Source organism: Salmo trutta, chromosome 1 (genome assembly GCF_901001165.1).
Source record: "Salmo trutta chromosome 1, fSalTru1.1, whole genome shotgun sequence".
NCBI lineage: Eukaryota > Metazoa > Chordata > Actinopteri > Salmoniformes > Salmonidae > Salmo > Salmo trutta.
The window spans coordinates 76,981,037-77,003,416 of record NC_042957.1 but is presented as its reverse complement, the minus strand read 5'-3'; the positions used below and the strand labels follow the sequence as shown (position 1 = coordinate 77,003,416).

The 22,380-nt window shown below is 43.4% G+C and overlaps 1 protein-coding gene and 1 pseudogene across 1 annotated transcript; both read left to right on the top strand.

The window, feature by feature from the left end:
- The first annotated feature begins 1,166 nt into the window (after positions 1-1,166).
- Positions 1,167-3,848, top strand: LOC115199054 (acyl-CoA synthetase family member 2, mitochondrial-like). Its single transcript, XM_029761612.1, has 2 exons — positions 1,167-1,446; positions 3,623-3,848. The coding sequence occupies exons 1-2, from the start codon at positions 1,319-1,321 to the stop codon at positions 3,846-3,848; spliced, it is 354 nt and encodes a 117-aa protein (XP_029617472.1). The 5' UTR covers positions 1,167-1,318.
- A 1,904-nt stretch (positions 3,849-5,752) lies between these two features.
- On the top strand, positions 5,753-21,580 carry LOC115198987 (acyl-CoA synthetase family member 2, mitochondrial-like; annotated as a pseudogene).
- The last annotated feature ends 800 nt before the right edge of the window (positions 21,581-22,380 follow it).

Sequence of the window (22,380 nt, the reverse complement as noted above, 5' to 3'; positions counted from 1 at the left end):
TTTAGGAGATGTGTATCTTTCAAATGGAGGAAAATAGTTGGTTATTTGAGTATTTGAAATGATTAGACTCTTGCAGTTTTGAATTCCCCGCCATGGTCACATGACAATGAATCCCAATACCGGGATAAGATCCCCAACAGTATCTGAGTCTTTTTTAACCTGACCAGTTTTTCTACTTTTATTTTTATTTTCTGGTAAACACACAATACTGAAGACTGTGTCCAGTGAAAGCCCTGATCAGTCAAATATCTGATCAGTTACCTGATCAACTGCCTGATCAATTAACTGATCAATTATCTGAAAGTTACCTGATAAATGATCAATTACCTGATATATTATCTGACCAATTACTTGGTCAATTATCTGATCAATTACCAGATCAATTACCTGATCAATTGTCATCTTTGGCCTTTCAGTGTGAGGCTCCTATGATGGTTGGTGAAGTATGTTGGTAGCTTGAGGTTTGAAAGTAAATAGACTAATTCAACTTCATTTTTCACAGTTTCCTTCCCCCAACCTGGGCCAAACAGTGAAAGCCCTGACCACTCAATCATGTTGTCAAGTATCTTCTTCAGTCTTCGGTGAAGGGCTAATATGGAGGGCCCTGTTCAGTCTTCAGTGAAGGGCTAATATGGAGGGCCCTGTTCAGTCTTCGGTGACGGGCTACCATGAAGGGCCCTGTTCAGTCTTCGGTGACGGGCTACCATGAAGGGACCTGTTCAGTCTTCGGTGACGGGCTACCATGAAGGGACCTGTTCAGTCTTCGGTGAAGGGCTACCATGAAGGGCCCTGTTCAGTCTTCGGTGAGGGGCTACCATGAAGGGCCCTGTTCAGTCTTCAGTGACGGGATACCATGGTGGTCCATTCACTTCCTTCTGTCATTGTTGTTGACAACAATTAGTGTATGTGAAACATTTTGGAAGCTTGAGGGGTTAAAAGTAAATTCACTTATTATTTTCAGTTTTTCACAGCTTGCTTCCTCTAACACACATTTCCAAACATCACTGTGTAAGCCAGAAAATATATACTTTTTAAAGATATTTAAAATTGCTAAATGAACATTTTGTGTGTGTACTGACCACCCTCCTTTTTCACAACCCACCCTGACATACCAAGCTAAAACCGTTGCCTCTACATGACTGTGCGCTATATAGCCTACATCCCATGTCATTACCTGTAACCTGTAAATACCCAATCAGACCAGTTTAGACAAGAGTTAAACATTTCACTACACACATTGTGATTCTCTCTCCTGAAGCCTTCAGTCAAAGGTCCCTCCAGTCTCCTGCTCTGTCCTGTCCTTCTGGTACCTCAGACCATGGCTACTCACCTCCTCAGACAGCTCAGTGTGTTCTCTAGAAGGGCTGTGTTACAACCTCTACAGGTGGTCTCCTCACTACAGAAGACATGGACACCTGGGAACCCAACCTGGCTCTGGTGCTGTAGGTAGGTTAACTCTCTTATCATATGCACTAGTCTCTTACTTATTTAACTAGGCAAGTCAGTTAAGAACAAATTCTTATTTTCAATGACGGCCTAGGAACAGTGGGTTAACTGCCTTGTTCAGGGGCAGAACAACAGATTTGTACCTTGTCAGCTCGGGGATTTGAACTTGCAACCTTTACGGTTTCTAGTCCAACACTCTAACCACTAGGCTACGCTGCCGCCCCGATAATACATCATCACAGCCTAGCTAATTTGGTGTTGGGTGCAAAGATTATCCACAGAGTTAGACTAGTTGGATTATTTCTCTTTATTCACCCTTATTCGGCAAACCACATGTTTTTTCTTTGATTTACCAACTGTAGAGTACAAACTAAAGGACCTGAATGTGACTGGACTTATTTAGACTGAGGGTATGTCTTTCAATGCTTCCTTGTGAGATTACCTTTTCAGAAACATGTTTTTTACAAATCAAATATGTTTTAACTTGGATTGTCCAGCCCAGTTTCTGCTTTGTCTTGGCTGTAAGGAACAGGGTTCAGCGTGGTTGTCTTGGCACTGAACATGTTTGTTTTTTCACATATCCATTAGTCCAGTTTCCCCTCTAAAAGACTTCACATGTCCTGTGACCTGATGGGAATAATATTGAGTGAGTGAGGTGGGCCATATTTGTTCTAATAGCAGCCTGCTGTTTATGTAGGCTCCCAACAGAACAGCCGAGAGAGGTCGAATATGAAACCACAGCCCACAGAACTCCACAGGAGGTCGGGTTAGGGTCCACAGGAGGTCGGGTTAGGAACCACAGGAGGTCGGGTTAGGAACCACAGGAGGTCGGGTTAGGGTCCACAGGAGGTCGGGTTAGGATCCACAGGAGGTCGGGTTAGGGTCCACAGGAGGTCGGGTTAGGAACCACAGGAGGTCAGGTTAGGGTCCACAGGAGGTCAGGTTAGGATCCACAGGAGGTCGGGTTAGGGTCCACAGGAGGTCGGGTTAGGGTCCACAGGAGGTCGGGTTAGGGTCCACAGGAGGTCGGGTTAGGGTCCACAGGAGGTCAGGTTAGGATCCACAGGAGGCCGGGTTAGGATCCACAGGAGGTCAGGTTAGGGTCCACAGGAGGTCGGGTTAGGGTCCACAGGAGGTCGGGTTAGGGTCCACAGGAGGTCAGGTTGGGGTCAGGGATGCAGGGGTTTCCTTTCTGATGTTTGACTAACTCCAGTATTATATTGACATGTCATGGATAATGTCCACCAACCCATCCTTGTCTGTTTCCACCCCCCTGTGTACCTCTCTCTATATATACTGTCTTGCTAAAGTATTCATACCCCTTGGATTTCTTCACATTTTGTGTTACAAAGTGGAATTAAAATTAACTATTATTTTTGTCAACAATCTACTCAAAATACTCTAATGTCAAAGTGGAAGAAAATATTTATTTTAAGAGTAATAAAAATTACATGACTAAAATATTGTCATTGCAGAAGTATTCAGCCCCTTTGTCCAGGCAAGTCTAAATTAGTTCAGAAGTAAAATGTGGCTTAACTGAAATAATAGGGATTGACAAGATTTTTGATTGACTAACCCTTCCTCTGTCCCCCATATATACAACATCTGGAAGGTCCCTCAGTCAAGTATTACATTTCAAGCACAGATTCAACTACAAAGACCAGGGAGCTTTTCGAAAGCATTACAAAGAAGAGCAGGGATTGATAGATGGGTAACAATAACAAATCAGACTTTAGATATCTTTAAGCATGGTCAAGTTAATCATTATGCTGTGGATGATGTATTAAACCCCCCAGACACATCAAAGCTACTGAACTGAGCTGCAGGACTGGAATGAAATCCAAGGGGTATGAATACTATTTTGCAAGGCGTAGTATCTTTCCACGTTCATAATACATTTATAACCAAGGCATAGTATCTTTCCACGTTCATAATACATTTATAACCAAGGCATAGTATCTTTCCACGTTCATAATACATTTATAACCAAGGCATAGCATCTTTCCACATTCATAATACATTTATAACCAAGGCATATCACCTTTGTAAGCAGTACACTTATGTAAGCTGTAGCTACGACCACGGGACCTCCTCAGTGACCCTGCTAGGCCTTTAGAACGTCTTCATCATAATGTCTTATGAAGGCTTATAATACGTTACGTCTCTCCCTCAACAGATCCCTCCATGTGGACAGTCCCCCCATGGTCCCAGGGCAGAGCTTCAGCTACGTCCATGGGGCCTCCTCAGTGTCCCTGCTGGGCCAGACGGGGGGTCAGAGTCTTCAGGCTGCAGCCGACCGCTGGCCCCACAGAGAGGCCCTGGTCTTTCTGCAGGATGGAGTCCGTAAGACCTTCTCCCAGTTTCAGGAGAACGTGAGTCTCCAGGGAACAGCTACTCACTAGGGAACACCCATCCTATATATTCACATCTGACACTAGGGAACACCCATCCTATATATTCACATCTGACACTAGGGAACACCCATCATATATATATATTCACATCTGACACTAGGGTACACCCATCCTATATATATATTCACATCTGACACTAGGGAACACCCATCCTATATATATATATATATATATATATATATATATTCACATCTGACACTAGGGAACACCCATCCTATATATTCACATCTGACACTAGGGAACACCCATCCTATATATTCACATCTGACACTAGGGTACACCCATCCTATATATATATTCACATCTGACACTAGGGAACACCCATCCTATATATATATATATATATATATATATATATATATATATATATATTCACATCTGACACTAGGGAACACCCATCCTATATATTCACATCTGACACTAGGGAACACCCATCATATATATATATTCACATCTGACACTAGGGTACACCCATCCTATATATATATTCACATCTGACACTAGGGAACACCCATCCTATATATATATATATATATATATATATATTCACATCTGACACTAGGGAACACCCATCCTATATATTCACATCTGACACTAGGGAACATCCATCCTATATATTCACATCTGTTACATCACATTTGGACGCCAGGAATCCATTTCCTCTTTCCCCTCTTCTCACCCAAGGCACATGCATGCATGATTTGTCAGTGCATTTCTAATGGTCGACAACCGTTCCGGTATAGGGACACCGATCCCATAGAGGTTAACTACATAGTGAAGTGTGGGATTGTAGTGTTTTAGTAGCGGTAACAAAACAATAGGACTGTAGAGGTTTAGGAGGGGTAACATAACATGACTGTAGAGGTTTAGGAGGGGTAACATAACAACATGACTGTAGAGGTTTAGGAGGGGTAACATAACAACATGATTGTAGATGTTTAGGAGGGGTAACATAACAACATGACTGTAGAGGTTTAGGAGGGGTAACATAACAGGACTGTAGAGGTGTAGGAGGGGTAACATAACAACATGACTGTAGATGTTTAGGAGGGGTAACATAACAACATGACTGTAGAGGTTTAGGAGGGGTAACATAACAACAGGACTGTAGAGGTTTAGGAGGGGTAACATAACAACATGACTGTAGAGGTTTAGGAGGGGTAACATAACAGGACTGTAGAGGTGTAGGAGGGGTAACATAACAACATGACTGTAGAGGTTTAGGAGGGGTAACATAACAACAGGATTGTAGAGGTTTAGGAGGGGTAACATAACAACATGATTGTAGAGGTTTAGGAGGGGTAACATAACAACATGATTGTAGAGGTTTAGGAGGGGTAACATAACAACATGATTGTAGAGGTTTAGGAGGGGTAACATAACAACATCATTGTAGAGGTTTAGGAGGGGTAACATAACAACATGATTGTAGAGGTTTAGGAGGAGTAACATAACAACAGGATTGTAGAGGTTTAGGAGGGGTAACATAACAACAGGTCTGTAGAGGTGTAGGAGGGGTAACATAACAACAGGACTGTAGAGGTTTAGGAGGGGTAACATAACAACATGATTGTAGAGGTTTAGGAGGGGTAACATAACAGGACTAGAGGTTTAGGAGGGGTAACATAACAGGCATTGTGTTTTGTGTCTTGTTCGAATTTGAAACCTACGTGAAGTCCAGTCAAAGTGTTGTTATTGGTTAAACATTGACGTTGAAACATAACTATGGGTTAACCTGTCAACTAGAAGATCCATTATGAAACAGAAATACAGAACAACGTTGATGTATTATTATCACAGTTCTAATCATTTGATGACTGATGCTACAGCAAAAAAAACATCTTTCTTTGTGCAGCTCTGGGCTTCTTTACATATTGGGATAATATCCTGTATATTACTACCTGGGTCATGGTCTCCCTCCTACCCAGGTTGACCAGGCCGCTGCAGGTCTCCTGGCCCTGGGTCTGAGGAGAGGGGACAGACTAGGAGTCTGGGGGCCCAACACATACCACTGGATCTTGTTTCAGTTCGCCACAGCCAAGGCTGGCATCATTCTGGTGAAGATGAGCTATTAGATTAGATTCTAAAATGAATATGTATTATCTGTTAGGATCTATTGTTCCTAATATTAAAGTATTGTTCTAATCTCTACAGGTGTCAATAAACCCAGCCTATCAGCTGAAGGAGCTGGAGTACACCCTGGGGAAGGTTTGTTCTTATCCAGTACCTGTCACGTCCTGACCAGCAGAGGGTGTAGTTGTGTAGTATTTTGGTCAGGACGTGGCAGTAGATGTCTGTGTATGTTTGTTCTGGGTGTTGTGTGTTGGTCTGTGTGGCTCCCGATCAGGGACAGCTGGTTATCGTTGTTCCTGATTGGGAGTCATATATTTAGGAGTATGTTTGTCACTTGGGTTTGTGGGTGGTTGTGTTAACACTGCTATTATTTTGTAAGTAGCCTGTTAACCTGTCTGGAGTCGTTTATTGTTTTGGTGTTCACAGTTTAATAAATATCATGATGAGCACGCAATCCGCTGCGTATTGGTCAACTTTCTCAGACGATGATTTCTCTGTTTCGTCTGACGACGACAGCCGTGACAGTACCATGTTGTTTTACACTTCCTGGTTTGACTGAATGAAAAGCTGAACTGTTCCTGACCCTGGTGCTGTCTGTGTCCTTCCCAGTTTAAGAACCAGATGTTCTGTTCTCTCTGTCTCTGTAGGTGCAGTGTAAAGCAGCTGTGTGTCCCACCCAGTTTAAGATCCAGATGTTCTGTTCTCTCTGTAGGTGCAGTGTAAAGCAGCGGTGTGTCCCACCCAGTTTAAGACCCAGATGTTCTGTTCTGTCTGTCTCTGTAGGTGCAGTGTAAAGCTGTGGTGTGTCCCACCCAGTTTAAGACCCAGAGGTTCTGTGACATGCTGAGACAGATCTGCCCAGAGATGGACACAGCAGAGTCAGGGGTCTTTAGGAGCTCCAGGTATGTTAATATTGTACTATTGGACCATAAGTGAATCAACAGACATATTGTATTACTGCACCATGAAGTAAAGTACCTAGCAGGATAGCTAACATCATAGATATAGAACCCTGAACATATATGTGGTCTGTGTCTAACATATTTATAGCCATAGTAGAGATCCGATTAAATTACTATAAGGGATATGTCATAAACCTTCAAAGTTCTTGAATGGTATGATAATGGCAGCCATTTTGGTCAGGGACAAATCCAAACCAGCCTAATTGGAAGGAATGGAAGTAGAGGCATAGGTGATGCACTTCCTGCTTTTACTGATGCAGGAACATAAAAGGCATGTGACACTGTATATCAGAAATTGTTTATTAGAATTATTGGCTAATGTGAAACACAGTAAAAGGGCTACACAGGAACTATGCTGGATTGACTCTGAATAAGAAATATTACCACTGGAGGATGTCTATTTACCTGTAACTGTAAATGGAACCTCATTATCTGTATGGTGATGGTGACAGACAGGGACAGTAGAGGACCTAATGAAGGCTGTTACTGTAATGTAACTGTCATTGTGTTACTGTAATGTAACTGTCATTGTGTTACTGTAGTGTACAGTGCATTCGGAAAGTATTCAGACCCGTTGACTTTTTCAACATTGTTACATTACAGCCTTATTCAAAAATACATCCATCTACACACAATACACCCTAATGAGAGTGAACTGGTTTTTAGAAATGTTTGCACATTTATTACAAATAAAAAAAACAGACCCTTTGCTATGAGACTCGAAATTGAGCTCAGCTGCATCCGGTTTCCATTGATCAGCCTTGATGTTTCAACAACTTGATTGGAGTCCACCTGTGGTAGATTAAATTTATTGGACATGATTTGGAAAGGCACACACCTGTCTATATAAGGTCCGACAGTTGACAATGCATGTCAGAGCAAAAACCAAGCCATGAGGTCAAAGGAATTGTCTGTAGAGCTCTGAGACAGGATTGGGTCGAGGCACAGATATAGGGAAGGGTACCAAAAAATGTCTGCAGCATTGAAGGTCCCCAAGAACACAGTGGCCTCCATCATTCTTAAATTGAAGAAGTTTGGAACCACCAAGACTCTCCCTTAAGCTGGCCGCTTGGCCAAACTGAGCAATCGGGGGAGAAGGGTCTTGGTCAGGGAGGTGACCATGAACCCAACATAGCTCTAGAGTTCCTCTGTGGAGATGGAAGAACCTCCCAGAAGGACAACCATGTCTGCAGCGTTCCACCAATCAGGCCGTTATGGTAGAGTGGCCAGACGCAAGCCACTCCTCAGTAAAAGACACATGACAGCCTGCTTGGAGTTTGCCAAAAATGCACCTAAATGACTCTGACCATGAGAAACAAGATTGATGATTGAACTCTTTGGCCTGAATGCCAAGTGTCACATCTGGAGGAAACCTAGCACCATCCCTACAGTGAAACATGGTGGTGGCAGCATCAGCCTGTGGGGATGTTTTTCAGCGGCAGGGACTTGGAGACTAGTTAGGATCGAGGGAAAGATGAACGGAGCAAAGTACAGAGAGATCCTTGATGAAACCCTTCTCCAGAGAGCTCAGGACCTCAGACTGGGGGCGAAGGTTCACCTTCTAACAGGACAACGACCCTAAGCACACAGCCAAGACAACACAGGAGTGGCTTCGGGACAAGTCTCTGAATATCCTTGAGTGGCCCAGCCAGAGCCCGGGCTTGAACCCGATCTAACATCTCTGGAGAGACCTGAAAATAGCTGTGTAGCGACGCTCCACATCCAACCTGACAGAGCTTGAGAGGATCTGCAGAGCAGAATGGGAGAAACTCCCCAAATACAGGTGTGCCAAGCTTGTAGCGTCATACCCAAGAAGACTCAAGGCTGTAATCACTGCCAAAGGGGCTTCAACAAAGTACTGAGAAAACGGTCGGAATACTTATGTAAGTGTGATATTTCCGGGGTTTTTTCTTCTAAAAACCTGTTTTTGCTTTGTCATTATGGGGTATTGTGTGTAGATTGTTGAGGGGGAAAAAAAGATTTATTACATTTTAGAATAAGGCTGTAATGTAAAATGTTTTGGAAAAAGTCAAGGGATCCGAATACTTTCCAAATGCACTGTAACTAATGTAACTGTCATTGTGTTACTGTAATGTTAACCTGTGTTCCTCCTGCCAGACTACCAGACCTGTGTATGGTGATTGTGACAGACAGCAGACAGACAGGGACTGTACATGTAGAAGATGTGGTGCAGGCTGGAAGCAGACAGAACCACCAGGAGCTGCAGGACCTTCAGACCAAACTGTCCTTCGACGACCCCATCAACATACAGTTCACATCCGTGGGTATCCTGTTGAAAAGAAGAATACTTTACAGCTGATTTCCAGGACACAGATTAAACCAAGTCTTGTACTAAGAAGCATGTCCATAGTGATCTCCAATGAACTAGGCTTAATCTGTGTCTGGGAAATCAGGCCTTACACATACCCACACACACCCCCCACACACCCGAGGTAATGGACAGCTCACACATCAGCTCACAACAGCTCACACATCATATCAATACATTATCATCAACACAGGATGTCATTACCCTCACCTACACACAAAACGCATCAATCGGTATTCATTATTTATGTCTGAGTATTAGTCTGTCTGATGTCTACTGGTCTGTAGGGAACAACAGTATTAGTCTGCCTGATGTCTACTGGTCTGTAGGGAACAACAGTTTTAGTCTGTCTGATGTCTACTGGTCTGTAGGGAACAACAGTATTAGTCTGTCTGATGTCTACTGGTCTGTAGGGAACAACAGTATTAGTCTCTCTGTGTCTGTCTGATGTCTACTGGTCTGTAGGGAACAACAGTATTAGTCTGTCTGTCTGTCTGATGTCTACTGGTCTGTAGGGAACAACAGTATTAGTCTGTCTGTCTGTCTGATGTCTACTGGTCTGTAGGGAACAACAGTATTAGTCTGTCTGTCTGTCTGATGTCTACTGGTCTGTAGGAACAACAGTATTAGTCTGTCTGTCTGATGTCTACTGGTCTGTAGGGAACAACAGTATTAGTCTGTCTGTCTGTCTGATGTCTACTGGTCTGTAGGGAACAACAGTATTAGTCTGTCTCTGATGTCTACTGGTCTCTAGGGAACAGGAAGTCCTAAAGGTGCCACCCTCTCCCACCACAACATTGTCAACAACTCCTATTTTGTGGGTCTACGTCTGGGATTTGACTGGAGGGTCAGTGGAGACAAGTAGACATTTCCTGTCACTCAGACACACCTGACACCTCTAACTGTTAACCTTCATATTACCTGCTTCCCCCTCAGCCTGTAAGAGGGTGTGTTCCTGTACCCCTGTATGGGCTCAGTGATAGGAGCGATGTGTATGGCACTGAATGGCATCACCCTGGTCTTCCCCTCTTCTGGGTACGACAGCCGTGACAACCTGGAGGCCATCCTGAATGAAAGGTAGGTCTTAAACCCTGAGACCAACCTGGAAGCCATCCAGAATGAAAGGTAGGTCTTAAACCCTGAGACCAACCTGGAGTCCATCCAGAATGATAGGTAGGTCTTAAACCCTGAGACCAACCTGGAGGCCATCCAGAATGAAAGGTAGGTCTTAAACCCCGAGACCAACCTGGAGGCCATCCAGAATGAAAGGTAGGTCTTAAACCCTGAGACCAACCTGGAGGCCATCCAGAATGAAAGGTAGGTCTTAAACCCCGAGACCAACCTGGAGGCCATCCAGAATGAAAGGTAGGTCTTAGCGTCCCACTATTCAACAGCCAGTGGAAGAGCGTGGCGCGAAATACGATTCAATATTTCAAACAAATGACTATTTTACACCATTTTAAAGATAAGACTCGCGTTAATCTAACCACATTGTCCGATTTCAAAAAGGCTTTACAGCGAAAGCGAAACATTAGATTATGTTAGGAGAGTACATAGACACAAATAACCACACAGCCATTTTTCAAGCAAGCATATATGTCACAAAAACCCAAAACACAGCTAAATGCAGCACTAACCTTTGATGATCTTCATCAGATGACACTCCTAGGACATTATATCCTACAATACATGCATGTTTTGTTCAATCGAGTTAATATTTATATCAAAAAACAGCTTTTTACATTGGCGTGTGATGTTCAGAAATTGTGATTCCCACCGAAAACTTCCGGTGAATTTACTAAATTACTCATCATAAACGTTGACAAAATACATAAATTATTTTAAGAATTATAGACACAGAACTCCTTTATGCAATCGCTCTGTCAGATTTTAAAATAGCTTTTCGGCGAAAGCACATTTTGCAATATTCTGAGTACACCCGTCAAGTTCAGGGCTCACTAAACTCAGAATTAGTATTAGAAAAATTGGATTACCTTTGCTGTTCTTTGTCAGAATGCACTCCCAGGACTGCTACTTCCACAACAAATGTTGTTTTTGTTCCAAATAATCCATAGTTATGTGCAAATACCTCCGTTTTGTTCGTGCGTTCAGGTCACTATCCAAAGGGTAACGCGCAAGTGCATTTCGAGACAATTGTTCTAAATGTTCCATTACCGTACTTAGAAGCATGTCAAACGCTGTTTAATATCAATTTATGGTATTTTTCTCGTAAAATATCGATAATATTCCAACCGGACAATGAAATAGGGTGCAGGCCAGGCACCAGCCTGCCAGCTTAGTGGAGTCTGCCACTAGCACAGTCAGTGTAGTCAGCTCAGCTATCCCCATTGAGACCGTGTCTGTGCCTCGACCTAGGTTGGGCAAAATTAAAGATGGCGGTGTTCGCCTTAGCAATGTCATTAGTATAAAGACCTCCTCCATCCCTGCCATTATTGAAAGAGATTGTGATACCTCACATCTCAAAATAGGACTACTTAATGTTAGATCCTTCACTTCAAAGGCAGTTATAGTCAATGAACTAATCACTGATCATAATCTTGATGTGATTGGCCTGACTGAAACATGGCTTAAGCCTGATGAATTTAGTGTGTTAAATGAGGCCTCACCCCCTGGTTACACTAGTGACCATATCCCCCGCGCATCCCGCGGGGGATATTTACAATAGCAAATTTCAATTTACAAAAAAACAACGTTTTCATCTTTTGAGCTTCTAGTCATGAAATCTATGCAGCCTACTCAATCACTTTTTATAGCAACTGTTTACAGGCCTCCTGGGCCATATACAGCATTCCTCACTGAGTTCCCCGAATTCCTATCGGACCTTGTAGTCATCGCAGATAATATTGTAATTTTTGGTGACTTTAATATTCACATGGAAAAGTCCACAGACCCACTCCAAAAGGCCTTCGGAGCTGTCATCAACTCAGTGGGTTTTGTCCAACATGTCTCTGGACCTACTCACTGCCACAGTCATACTCTGGACTTAGTTTTGTCCCATGGAATAAATGTTGTGGATCTAAATGTTTTTCCTCATAATCCTGGACTGTCGGACTACCATTTTATTAAGTTTGCAATCACAACAAATAATCTGCTCAGACCCCAACCAAGAAGCATTAAAAGTCGTGCTATAAATTCTCAGACAACCCAAAGATTCCTTGATGCCCTTCCAGACTCCCTCTGCCTGCCCAGGGACGTCAAAGGACAACAATCAGTTAGCCACCTAACTGAGGAACTCAATTTAACCTTGTGCAATACCATAGATGCAGTTGCACCCCTAAAAACTAAAAACATTTGTCATAAGAAACTAGCTCCCTGGTATACCTAAAATACACGAGCTCTGAAGCAAGCTTCCAGAAAATTGGAACAGAAATGGCGCCACACCAAACTGGAAGTCTTCCGACTAGCTTGGAAAGACAGTACCGTGCAGTATCGAAGAGCCCTCACTGCTGCTCGATCATCCTATTTTTCCAACTTAATTGAGGAAAATAAGAACAATCCGAAATGTCTTTTTGATACTGTCGCAAAGCTAACTAAAAAGCAGCATTCCCCAAGAGAGGATGGCTCTCACTTCAGCAGTAATGAATTCATGAACTTCTTTGAGGAAAAGATCATGATCATTAGAAAGCAAATTACGGACTCCTCTTAAAATCTGCGTATTCCTCCAAAGCTCCGTTGTCCTGAGTCTGCACAACCCTGCCAGGACCTAGGATCAAGGAAGACACTAAAGTGTTTTAGTACTATATCTCTTGACACAATGATGAAAATAATCATGGGCTCTAAACCTTCAAGCTGCATACTGGACCCTATTCCAACTAAACTACTGAAAGAGCTGCTTTCTGTGCTTGGCCCTCCTATGTTGAACATAATAAACGGCTCTCTATCCACCGGATGTGTACCAAACTCACTAAAAGTGGCAGTAATAAAGCCTCTCTTGAAAAAGCCAAATCTTGACCCAGAAATTATAAAAAACTATCGGCCTATATCGAATCTTCCAATCCTATCAAATTTTAGAAAAAGCTGTTGCGCAGCAACTCACTGCCTTCCTGAAGACAAACAATGTACACAAAACACTTCAGTCTGGTTTTAGACCCCATCATAGCACTGAGACTGCACTTGTGAAGGTGGTAAATTACCTTTTAATGACGTCAGACCGAGGCTCTGCATCTGTCCTCGTGCTCCTAGACTTTAGTGCTGCTTTTGATACCATCGATCACCACATTCTTTTGGAGAGATTGGAAACCCAAATTGGTCTACACGGACAAGTCCTGGCCTGGTTTAGATCTTATCTGTCGGAAAGAAATCAGTTTGTCTCTGTGAATGGTTTGTCCTCTGACAAATCAACTGTAAATGTTGGTGTACCTCAAGGTTCCGTTTTAGGACCACTATTGTTTTCACTATATATTTTACCTCTTGGGGATGTCATTCGAAAACATGTTAAATTTCACTGCTATGCGGATGACACACAGCTGTACATTTCAATGAAACATGGTGAAGCCCCAAAATTGCCCTCGCTAGAAGCCTGTGTCTCAGACATAAGAAAGTGGATGGCTGCAAAGTTTCTACTTTTAAACTTGGACAAAACAGAGATGCTTGTTCTAGGTCCCAAGAAACAAAGAGATCTTCTGTTGAATCTGACAATTAATCTGGATGGTTGTACAGTCATCTCAAATAAAACTGAAGGACCTCGACGTTACTCTGGACCCTGATCTCTCTTTTGAAGAACATATCAAGACCGTTTCAAGGACAGCTTTTTTCCAATCGACTTAACGTTGCAAAAAAATCAGAAACGTTCTGTCCAAAAATGACACAGAAAAATTAATCCATGCCTTTTGTTACTTCTAAGTTGGACTACTGCAATGCTCTACTTTCCGGCTACCCGGATAAAGCACTAAATAATCTTCAGTTAGTGCTAAACACGGCTGCTAGAATCCTGACTAGAACCAAAAAATGTGATCATATTACTCCAGTGCTAGCCTCCCTACGCTGGCTTCCTGTTAAGGCAAGGGCTGATTTCAAGGTTTTACTGCTAACCTACAAAGCATTACATGGGCTTGCTCCTACCTATCTTTCCGATTTGGTCCTGCCGTACATACCTACACGTACGCTACGGTCACAAGACGCAGGCCTCCTAATTGTTCCTATAATTTCTAAGCAAACAGCTGGAGGCAGGGCTTTCTCCTATAGAGCTCCATTTTTATGAAATGGTCTGCCTATCCATGTGAGAGACGCAGACTCAGTCTCAACCTTTAAGTCTTTACTGAAGACATATAATAAAGCAAAGACAATCTAGACAACCTTAACCAACCATGACAAATTGTTAAAGTAAACTAAAATACTAAAGAACAATTAACTTACGGATGAGCCCCCACCTGTCACAGGCCGGCTCATAGCCTGTGGCCAAAATGAGGGGACATGAACAGGAATAGGCCAATCAAAAGGTTCTTTATTATAAACCAAACACCATTAACTTTAAACAAAGAAAAAGTCATGAGGTGTGGAAATGTCATAATATAGGCTGTATGTAAGGTGCATGGATGCATGAATCTGTGTGCGGGAATATGACTGAGTGGAAACTAAGTAAACCTACAAAGGAACAAACAAAACAGGATCATACCTGGAGGAGCAAAGAGAGAGAGAAGAGTGGTTAGTGAAGCAGTTTAAATACCCTGAGCCCAGGTGGCTCCAATCACTAATGACCCTCCTCTGCCTGCAGGAGGAACCGCCCCTGCACTGCAGAGGGGCCGTGACAATATCACCAAAGGAACTCAGCATTAATAGTATGGGGATATCACTAAAGGAACTCAGCATCAATAGTATGGGGAAAACACTAAAGGAACTCAGCATCAATAGTATGGGGATAACACTAAAGGAACTCTGTCTCCATGGTATTTATTATGACAATGATTTCTGTTTCAGGTGTAATTTCCTCTACAGCACTCCTACCATGTACATTGACATGCTTGGACAGCCTGACCTTCACAAATATGACCTGTCATCAGTTGAAACTGGTAAGAGATTTGAAGATGAAACAATGTTAATGTTTGTTTAAAATGTTGTTGGTTGTGAATTGGTATACTGAGTTTAAGCCAGTAGGGGCTGTAACTAGAAACGCAACATGCAACCATTTCAAAGATTTTACTAACTTCTAGTTCATAGAAGGAAATCAGTCAATTGAAATCAATTCATTAGGCCCTAATCTATAGATTTCACATGACTGGGCAGGGGCACAGCCATGGGTGGGACTGGAGGGCATAGGCCCAAACAATGAGTTTTTCTCCACACAAAAGGGCTTTATTACAGAAATACTCCTCAACCCAAAACTTCAGACATCTGTGGCATTGTGTTGTGTGACAAAACTGCATATTTTAGAGTGGCCTTTTATTGTCCCCAGCACAAGGTGCACCTGTGAAATGATCATGCTGTTGTCATGACTGTCCTGATCAGGTCAGGGTACAGGAGACCACCACCCTACAGATTATCTCCCAAACCCCCAACAGAGGAGGAGAGATCTAGGGGTCTGAAGATGTGGGGGTTTTATGACACCTCATGCCCATAATAAACCTTAAGGCCACAGAGAAATTCCTTTGTCCTAACAATGGAGAACTGGCCTCAGAACGTTAAACATGCAATAAAGGGACTTTGGAACAATGGTTTCCGTCAGCCACAATGGTGGTTATGACGAAAAGTGGAATATTAAAATGTATGTAACTTTTGTATTTGTTTTTAAAGGTTAAGAGATGACGTTATTATGAAAACACTGTACCTTTAAGAGTTTTCCCCGTATGTGCCTGATGTTTATACATTATACGTTAAGTGGAAAATATCCAAATCAAACAGAATGTTTTGGTAAAGATGAAATGTGAAGTTAGTGTCTATAAGTGGAATATTAAAATGCCTTGCCCCTTTACTTGGTCCGCCCAGGGAATTGCCCTAAAGGCGGTTACACCCACTTCTGACCCGAGGGTATAAGACAGGAGAGTGAAGAATTAACATAGGAGACTATTGACCCCAAGCTGCAGCTAAGGTCTAACAAAGTCGACGAACCCCAAAACGAAACACAAGGTTGAAGACAAAGAAATATTTTTCTACACGAGCTACGGACGAGTAGCTGTGTCTAAGCGGGTGAATTCAAGCCGAACCACCCAGCCTCCACTCTCCATTGAATCGTGGTATCGACCCCGTTCGGGCCGAAGCTCTGAGCTACAGAGCTGTCTGTCCTCAGAAGACCCCTTTCAGATCAAGGGTGAGGGATCAGACCATTTAGCCAAGAAGGACACTGACATCGTGAGGACAACCAGAGAGTTGCGCCGGAAAGTGCGTCATTTAGAAGCCTAAACGACCCACGCGGAGCTTCCCACCTGAGACCTCCAACACGTAATTACATCATTATATTCTGACCCATAAGAGCGGCAGTTCGGGGCGAGGCTAGTGAAATAAGCATGGCTGACAAATGAACCCAAATGTATATTTCTCTCGTGTACTTCCTTTATTTCTCTCTCTTTAAAATCCCCATTTTGGGTAACAAGCGCCAGAGTGTGTTGGCCCGTTGTACTAAGTCCTAATCAATAGCTAGACTGTGTTTTGTGTATGTGTATTTTTATCATCATTTTAGCTTGCTAGTAAATAAATAATCAACTAAGATTGGTGTGGTAAATTCAGTGGTAAAGCCCGGGTCCGTGCAGATTCCTGGATTGTACGACGTTCAGATTATGAGACTGTAGAGGAAATTGATTAATTTAGCGACTGTTGTAATCGATATTCTGATATCCTTTGAGTTAATTTGGGAAATAGAAACTCAATCAAAACAATGTTCCCATGGTGCCCCAGGTTAATGAGTTAATAATTGCTTGATTCATTGCTTAATTCATTTAATCACGCAATTATAAACCGTTAATCATTCGATGAGCAGCAGTCGTCACATTAACTAATACAACGTCACGACACTGTCGAATCAGCTTCTTGATATGCCACACCTGCCAGGTGGATGGATTATCTTGACAAAGGATAAAATGCTAATTAACTGGGATGTTAACAATTTTGTGCGCACAATTTGAAAGAAATAAGCTTTTTGTGCATCTGGAACTTTTATGGGACCTTTTTTTCAGCGCATGAAAGATGGGACCAACACTTTACATGCTGCATTTATACACTGCTCAAAAAAATAAAGGGAACACTTAAACAACACAATGTAACTCCAAGTCAATCACACTTCTGTGAAATCAAACTGTCCACTTAGGAAGCAACACTGATTGACAATACATTTCACATGCTGTTGTGCAAATGGAAGAGACAACAGGTGAAAATTATAGGCAATTAGCAAGACACCCCCAATAAAGAAGTGGTTCTGCAGGTGGGGACCACAGACCACTTCTCAGTTCCTATGCTTCCTGGCTGATGTTTTGGTCACTTTTGAATGCTGGCGGTGCTTTCACTCTAGTGGTAGCATGAGACGGAGTCTACAACCCACACAAGTGGCTCAGGTAGTGCAGCTCATCCAGGATGGCACATCAATGCGAGCTGTGGCAAGAAGGTTTGCTGTGTCTGTCAGCGTAGGGTCCAGAGCATGGAGGCGCTACCAGGAGACAGGCCAGTACATCAGGAGACGTGGAGGAGGCCGTAGGAGGGCAAAAACCCAGCAGCAGGACCGCTACCTCCGCCTTTGTGCAAGGAGGAGCAGGAGGAGCACTGCCAGAGCCCTGCAAAATGACCTCCAGCAGGCCACAAATGTGCATGTGTCTGCTCAAACGGTCAGAAACAGACTCCATGAGGGTGGTATGAGGGCCCGACGTCCACAGGTGGGGGTTGTGCTTACAGCCCAACGCCGTGCAGGACGTTTGGCATTTGCCAGAGAACACCAAGATTGGCAAATTCGCCACTGGCGCCCTGTGCTCTTCACAGATGAAAGCAGGTTCACACTGAGCACGTGACAGACGTGACAGAGTCTGGAGATGCCGTGGAGAACGTTCTGCTGCCTGCGACATCCTCCAGCATGACCGGTTTGGCGGTGGGTCAGTCATGGTGTGGGGTGGCATTTCTTTGAGGGGCCGCACAGCCCTCCATGTGCTCGCCAGAGGTAGCCTGACTGCCATTAGGTACCGAGATGAGATCCTCAGACCCCTTGTGAGACCATATGCTGGTGCAGTTGGCCCTGGGTTCCTCCTAATGCAAGACAATGATAGACCTCATGTGGCTGGAGTGTGTCAGCAGTTCCTGCAAGAGGAAGGCATTGATGCTATGGACTGGCCTGCCCGTTCCCCAGACCTGAATCCAATTGAGCACATCTGGGACATCATGTCTCGCTCCATCCACCAACGCCACATTGCACCACAGACTGTCCAGGAGTTGGCGGATGCTTTAGTCCAGGTCTGGGAGGAGATCCCTCAGGAGACCAGCCGCCACCTCATCAGGAGCATGCCCAGGCGTTGTAGGGAGGTCATACAGGCACGTGGAGGCCACACACACTACTGTGCCTCATTTTGACTTGTTTTAATGACATTACATCAAAGTTGGATCAGCCTGTAGTGTGGTTTTCCACTTTAATTTTGAGTGTGACTCCAAATCCAGACCTCCATGGGTTGATAAATTGGATTTCCATTGATTATTTTTGTGTGATTTTGTTGTCAGCACATTCAACTATGTAAAGAAAAAAGTATTTAATAAGATTATTTCTTTCATTCAGATCTAGGATGTGTTGTTTAAGTGTTCCCTTTATTTTTTTGAGCAGTATATTTTATTTCAGTATAATAGAATCATAGTACATGTTCACATCCATGTCAGTCATTTAGCAGACACTCTTATCCAGAAGGACAAAAGTGGTGCTCAAGGAAGGGTGGATATTTCTGTTGTTGTGCTCCAGGGTATACGGGTGGATCTCCTTGTCCCCCTGAAGTCATGAGGAAACTCAAAACTCACATGAATGTCAAGAATATCATAGTAAGTTAACTGACTTCAGCAATTTCTTACCATCTCCTGTGTGTGTACAATGTACTGTATATGTTAATACACTGTTGACTTGTGACCGTCAGACAAGTTATGGAACCACAGAGAACAGCCCTATAACATTCCTTGGTTTCCCGCGAGACAACGAGGAACTGATGACACAGACAGTCGGATGTATCCTGAACCACACTGAGGTATCAAAACTTTAACTGATACCAGACATGTATACTATATGTGTGTGTTAATGACTAGACTGAGAGAGCGAGAGAGAGAGAGAGACAGACAGAGAGACTGCCATGTGTCTGTGAGGTTAGGGACTTCATTCCTTCACCATATACATACTGTATGAGTGTGTTTGTGAGAGAAAAGGGCAAGTGAGAGGAGAAAGACAGAGAGAGAGAGATAGTATTGTGTCTGATGTTAGGGACCTAATTTATCAATATATGAATAACATTTATATGAATTCTTATTCAAAACACATGAAACCATACCCCTGTGTTCTCTTGGCCAGGCGAAGGTGGTGGATGTGTCCTCTGGAGAGGTGGTTCCTCTGGGGGATCCAGGAGAGCTGCTGATCAGAGCTTACTCTGTTATGCTGAAGTACTGGGACGACCCAGACAAGACCAGTGAGGCTATCACCAAAGAGCGCTGGTACAGGACCGGGTAAGAGATGAGATGTAGAGAGAGAAAGAGATGGAGGGAGCGAGCCAGAGAGAGATAAAGACACATAGAGAAACAAACAGAGACCCAGACAATAACAGATGAAAAGTAAGAGAGAGCGTCAACTGTGACTGTCTCTCCACAGTGACATAGCCAGTCTGGACAGGTTTGGGTACTGCCGTAAAGTGGGACGTATAAAGGACATGATCATTCGTGGAGGAGAGAACATCTACCCTGCTGAGATAGAGCAGTTCCTTCACACCCATCCCAACGTACAGGAGGCCCAGGTGAGAACCACACCCATCCCAAAGTACAGGAGGCCCAGGTGAGAACCACACCCATCCCAAAGTACAGGAGGCCCAGGTGAGAACCACACCCATCCCAACGTACAGGAGGCCCAGGTGAGAACCACACCCATCCCAACGTACAGGAGGCCCAGGTGAGAACCACACCCATACCAATGTACAGGAGGCCCAGGTGAGAACCACACCCATCCCAAAGTACAGGAGGCCCAGGTGAGAACCACACCCATCCCAAAGTACAGGAGGCCCAGGTGAGAACCACACCCATCCCAATGTACAGGAGGCCCAGGTGAGAACCACACCCATCCCAAAGTAAAGGAGGCCCAGGTGAGAACCACACCCATCCCAAAGTACAGGAGGCCCAGGTGAGAACCACACCCATCCCAAAGTAAAGGAGGCCCAGGTGAGAACCACACCCATCCCAAAGTACAGGAGGCCCAGGTGAGAACCACACCCATCCCAAAGTACAGGAGGCCCAGGACTCAGCACCACTAGAGGGCATCAGAGAATAGAACACCACCACATTAACGCCATACAACCAAGTTATACAAATCTATCCGGGAAATGTTAGTACCAAACCCTTAGAGCCAGAACCTTTCATTTGCTGTTTTCATTTCTCAATACTCCTATCACCATATGATATCTATACACAGATGTCAACAGTAGGTATGATTGGATCAGTTTTCTGATTCCAGTATATCCAGGAGTTTATTTTCTCTCCCTGTCCTGTCCACCTCTCTTTCTCCCCAGGTGATAGGCGTGAGAGATGAGAGAATGAGGGAACAGGTGTGTGCCTGTATCAGACTGAAGGAGGGACAGGACTGTAGCAGAGAGGTGATCAGAGACTTCTGCAAGGGACAGGTGACACAGAGACAGGAAATGACATGACCTGTGAATCGATCATTGTCAGGCTTAGAACTTCTGTTATATACTATGTTATATTGTGTTTATAGCTGCATGCATCTGCTTCTACTGTTCCAGATTTCTCACTTCAAGATTACCCACTATGTGGTGTTTGTGGACATCTTTCCACTGACTGGCTCTGGAAAGGTAGGATGGCTTCATGACAGCGTGTTTTCTCTGTCTTCATTCAGATCAGCAGTTGACCAATGTTCTGTGTCATGAAATTCATAATCAGAGTAATCATACCAGCACAGACTACTGTGGTGATCACCTGTGTGTTTCTCCTTTCCTAGATCCAGAAGATCAAACCGAGGGAGGAGATGGAGAAGAAACTGTGTCTGTGATGGACAGAGGGACCTAGACAGACTGGGCTAATAGCAACCCACATTGAGCACCGTTTCAACACGAGGTGATCGCTTGTTAAACCATCAATACGCACAAAGATCACCCGCACAGTGAATCTGAATTGCAACCACTAACGTTTAGTCCTGGTTGCTGCCAACATTTTTTTTTTACTGTTTTGTCCTCTGGTGGGTATTATCTTCTGTATTAAATTAAACTGCTATTTCAGCAGACTAAGCACACTTAACTATTTGACAATCATTTTGTTCAAATAAAATGAGGTATTTCCTTGTTTACCATAGAGAATCTATTGTGGCAATTGACCCTCCACATGTTATGAATGGAAAGGTCATGTTGGTGTACCTACTTGTATTTCCAATGTATGTAATCCATTAATGAGTAATCATTCATTAACATAATCCTTTAACTTGTCTTTATACAGGCTGGTCCTTTCTATCAAAAGGGGAACATAAAATATCCCTGAACTGTCCACATCTAACATTGGTAACTAAATCAAGCCAATCATGATTTGAGTTAATGTAAAATGGCCGACTATGTCTTCTTTAGAACCACTAATGTTTTCTGTTCATTGCTTGTAGTCCTTCACCAACACACGATTCAACATAATCAATAGATCCCTATACTTTTCAGTCTCAGCCATGTTTGGCTGAATCAGGTTAAAGAAGCTAGCCGGGATCTTAAAAACTGCCTGCATTTTTCAATGTTCCGATTTGAACTCACACATGGATAATACACCATCTGTAATGTTCTTCTGGCGGAGAAAGCCACGGTATCCTGACGTTCATCGCTTGACCTAGGCTTAATCTGTGTCCAGGAAACTGGCCTTAATACTATTCCACCTCTTCCAGAATTCTAGAACTATCATTTGGAGTGCTTGCTTACTCCCATGGTCTATGATGTGTCACGACCCGGCTCGAAGTTCTTAAAAGGGAGACAACGTGGAGACAAGGAATAACAAAATATATTTA

What these genes read in the sequence shown, in the direction of transcription:
- LOC115199054 (XM_029761612.1), top strand. Translation starts at nt 1,319, where the DNA reads ATGGCTACTCACCTCCTCAGACAGCTCAGTGTGTTCTCTAGAAGGGCT. An exon ending in ACCTGGCTCTGGTGCTGTAG is followed by an intron (nt 1,447 to 3,622) that starts GTAGGTTAACTC and finishes CTCCCTCAACAG; the next exon opens with ATCCCTCCATGTGGACAGTC.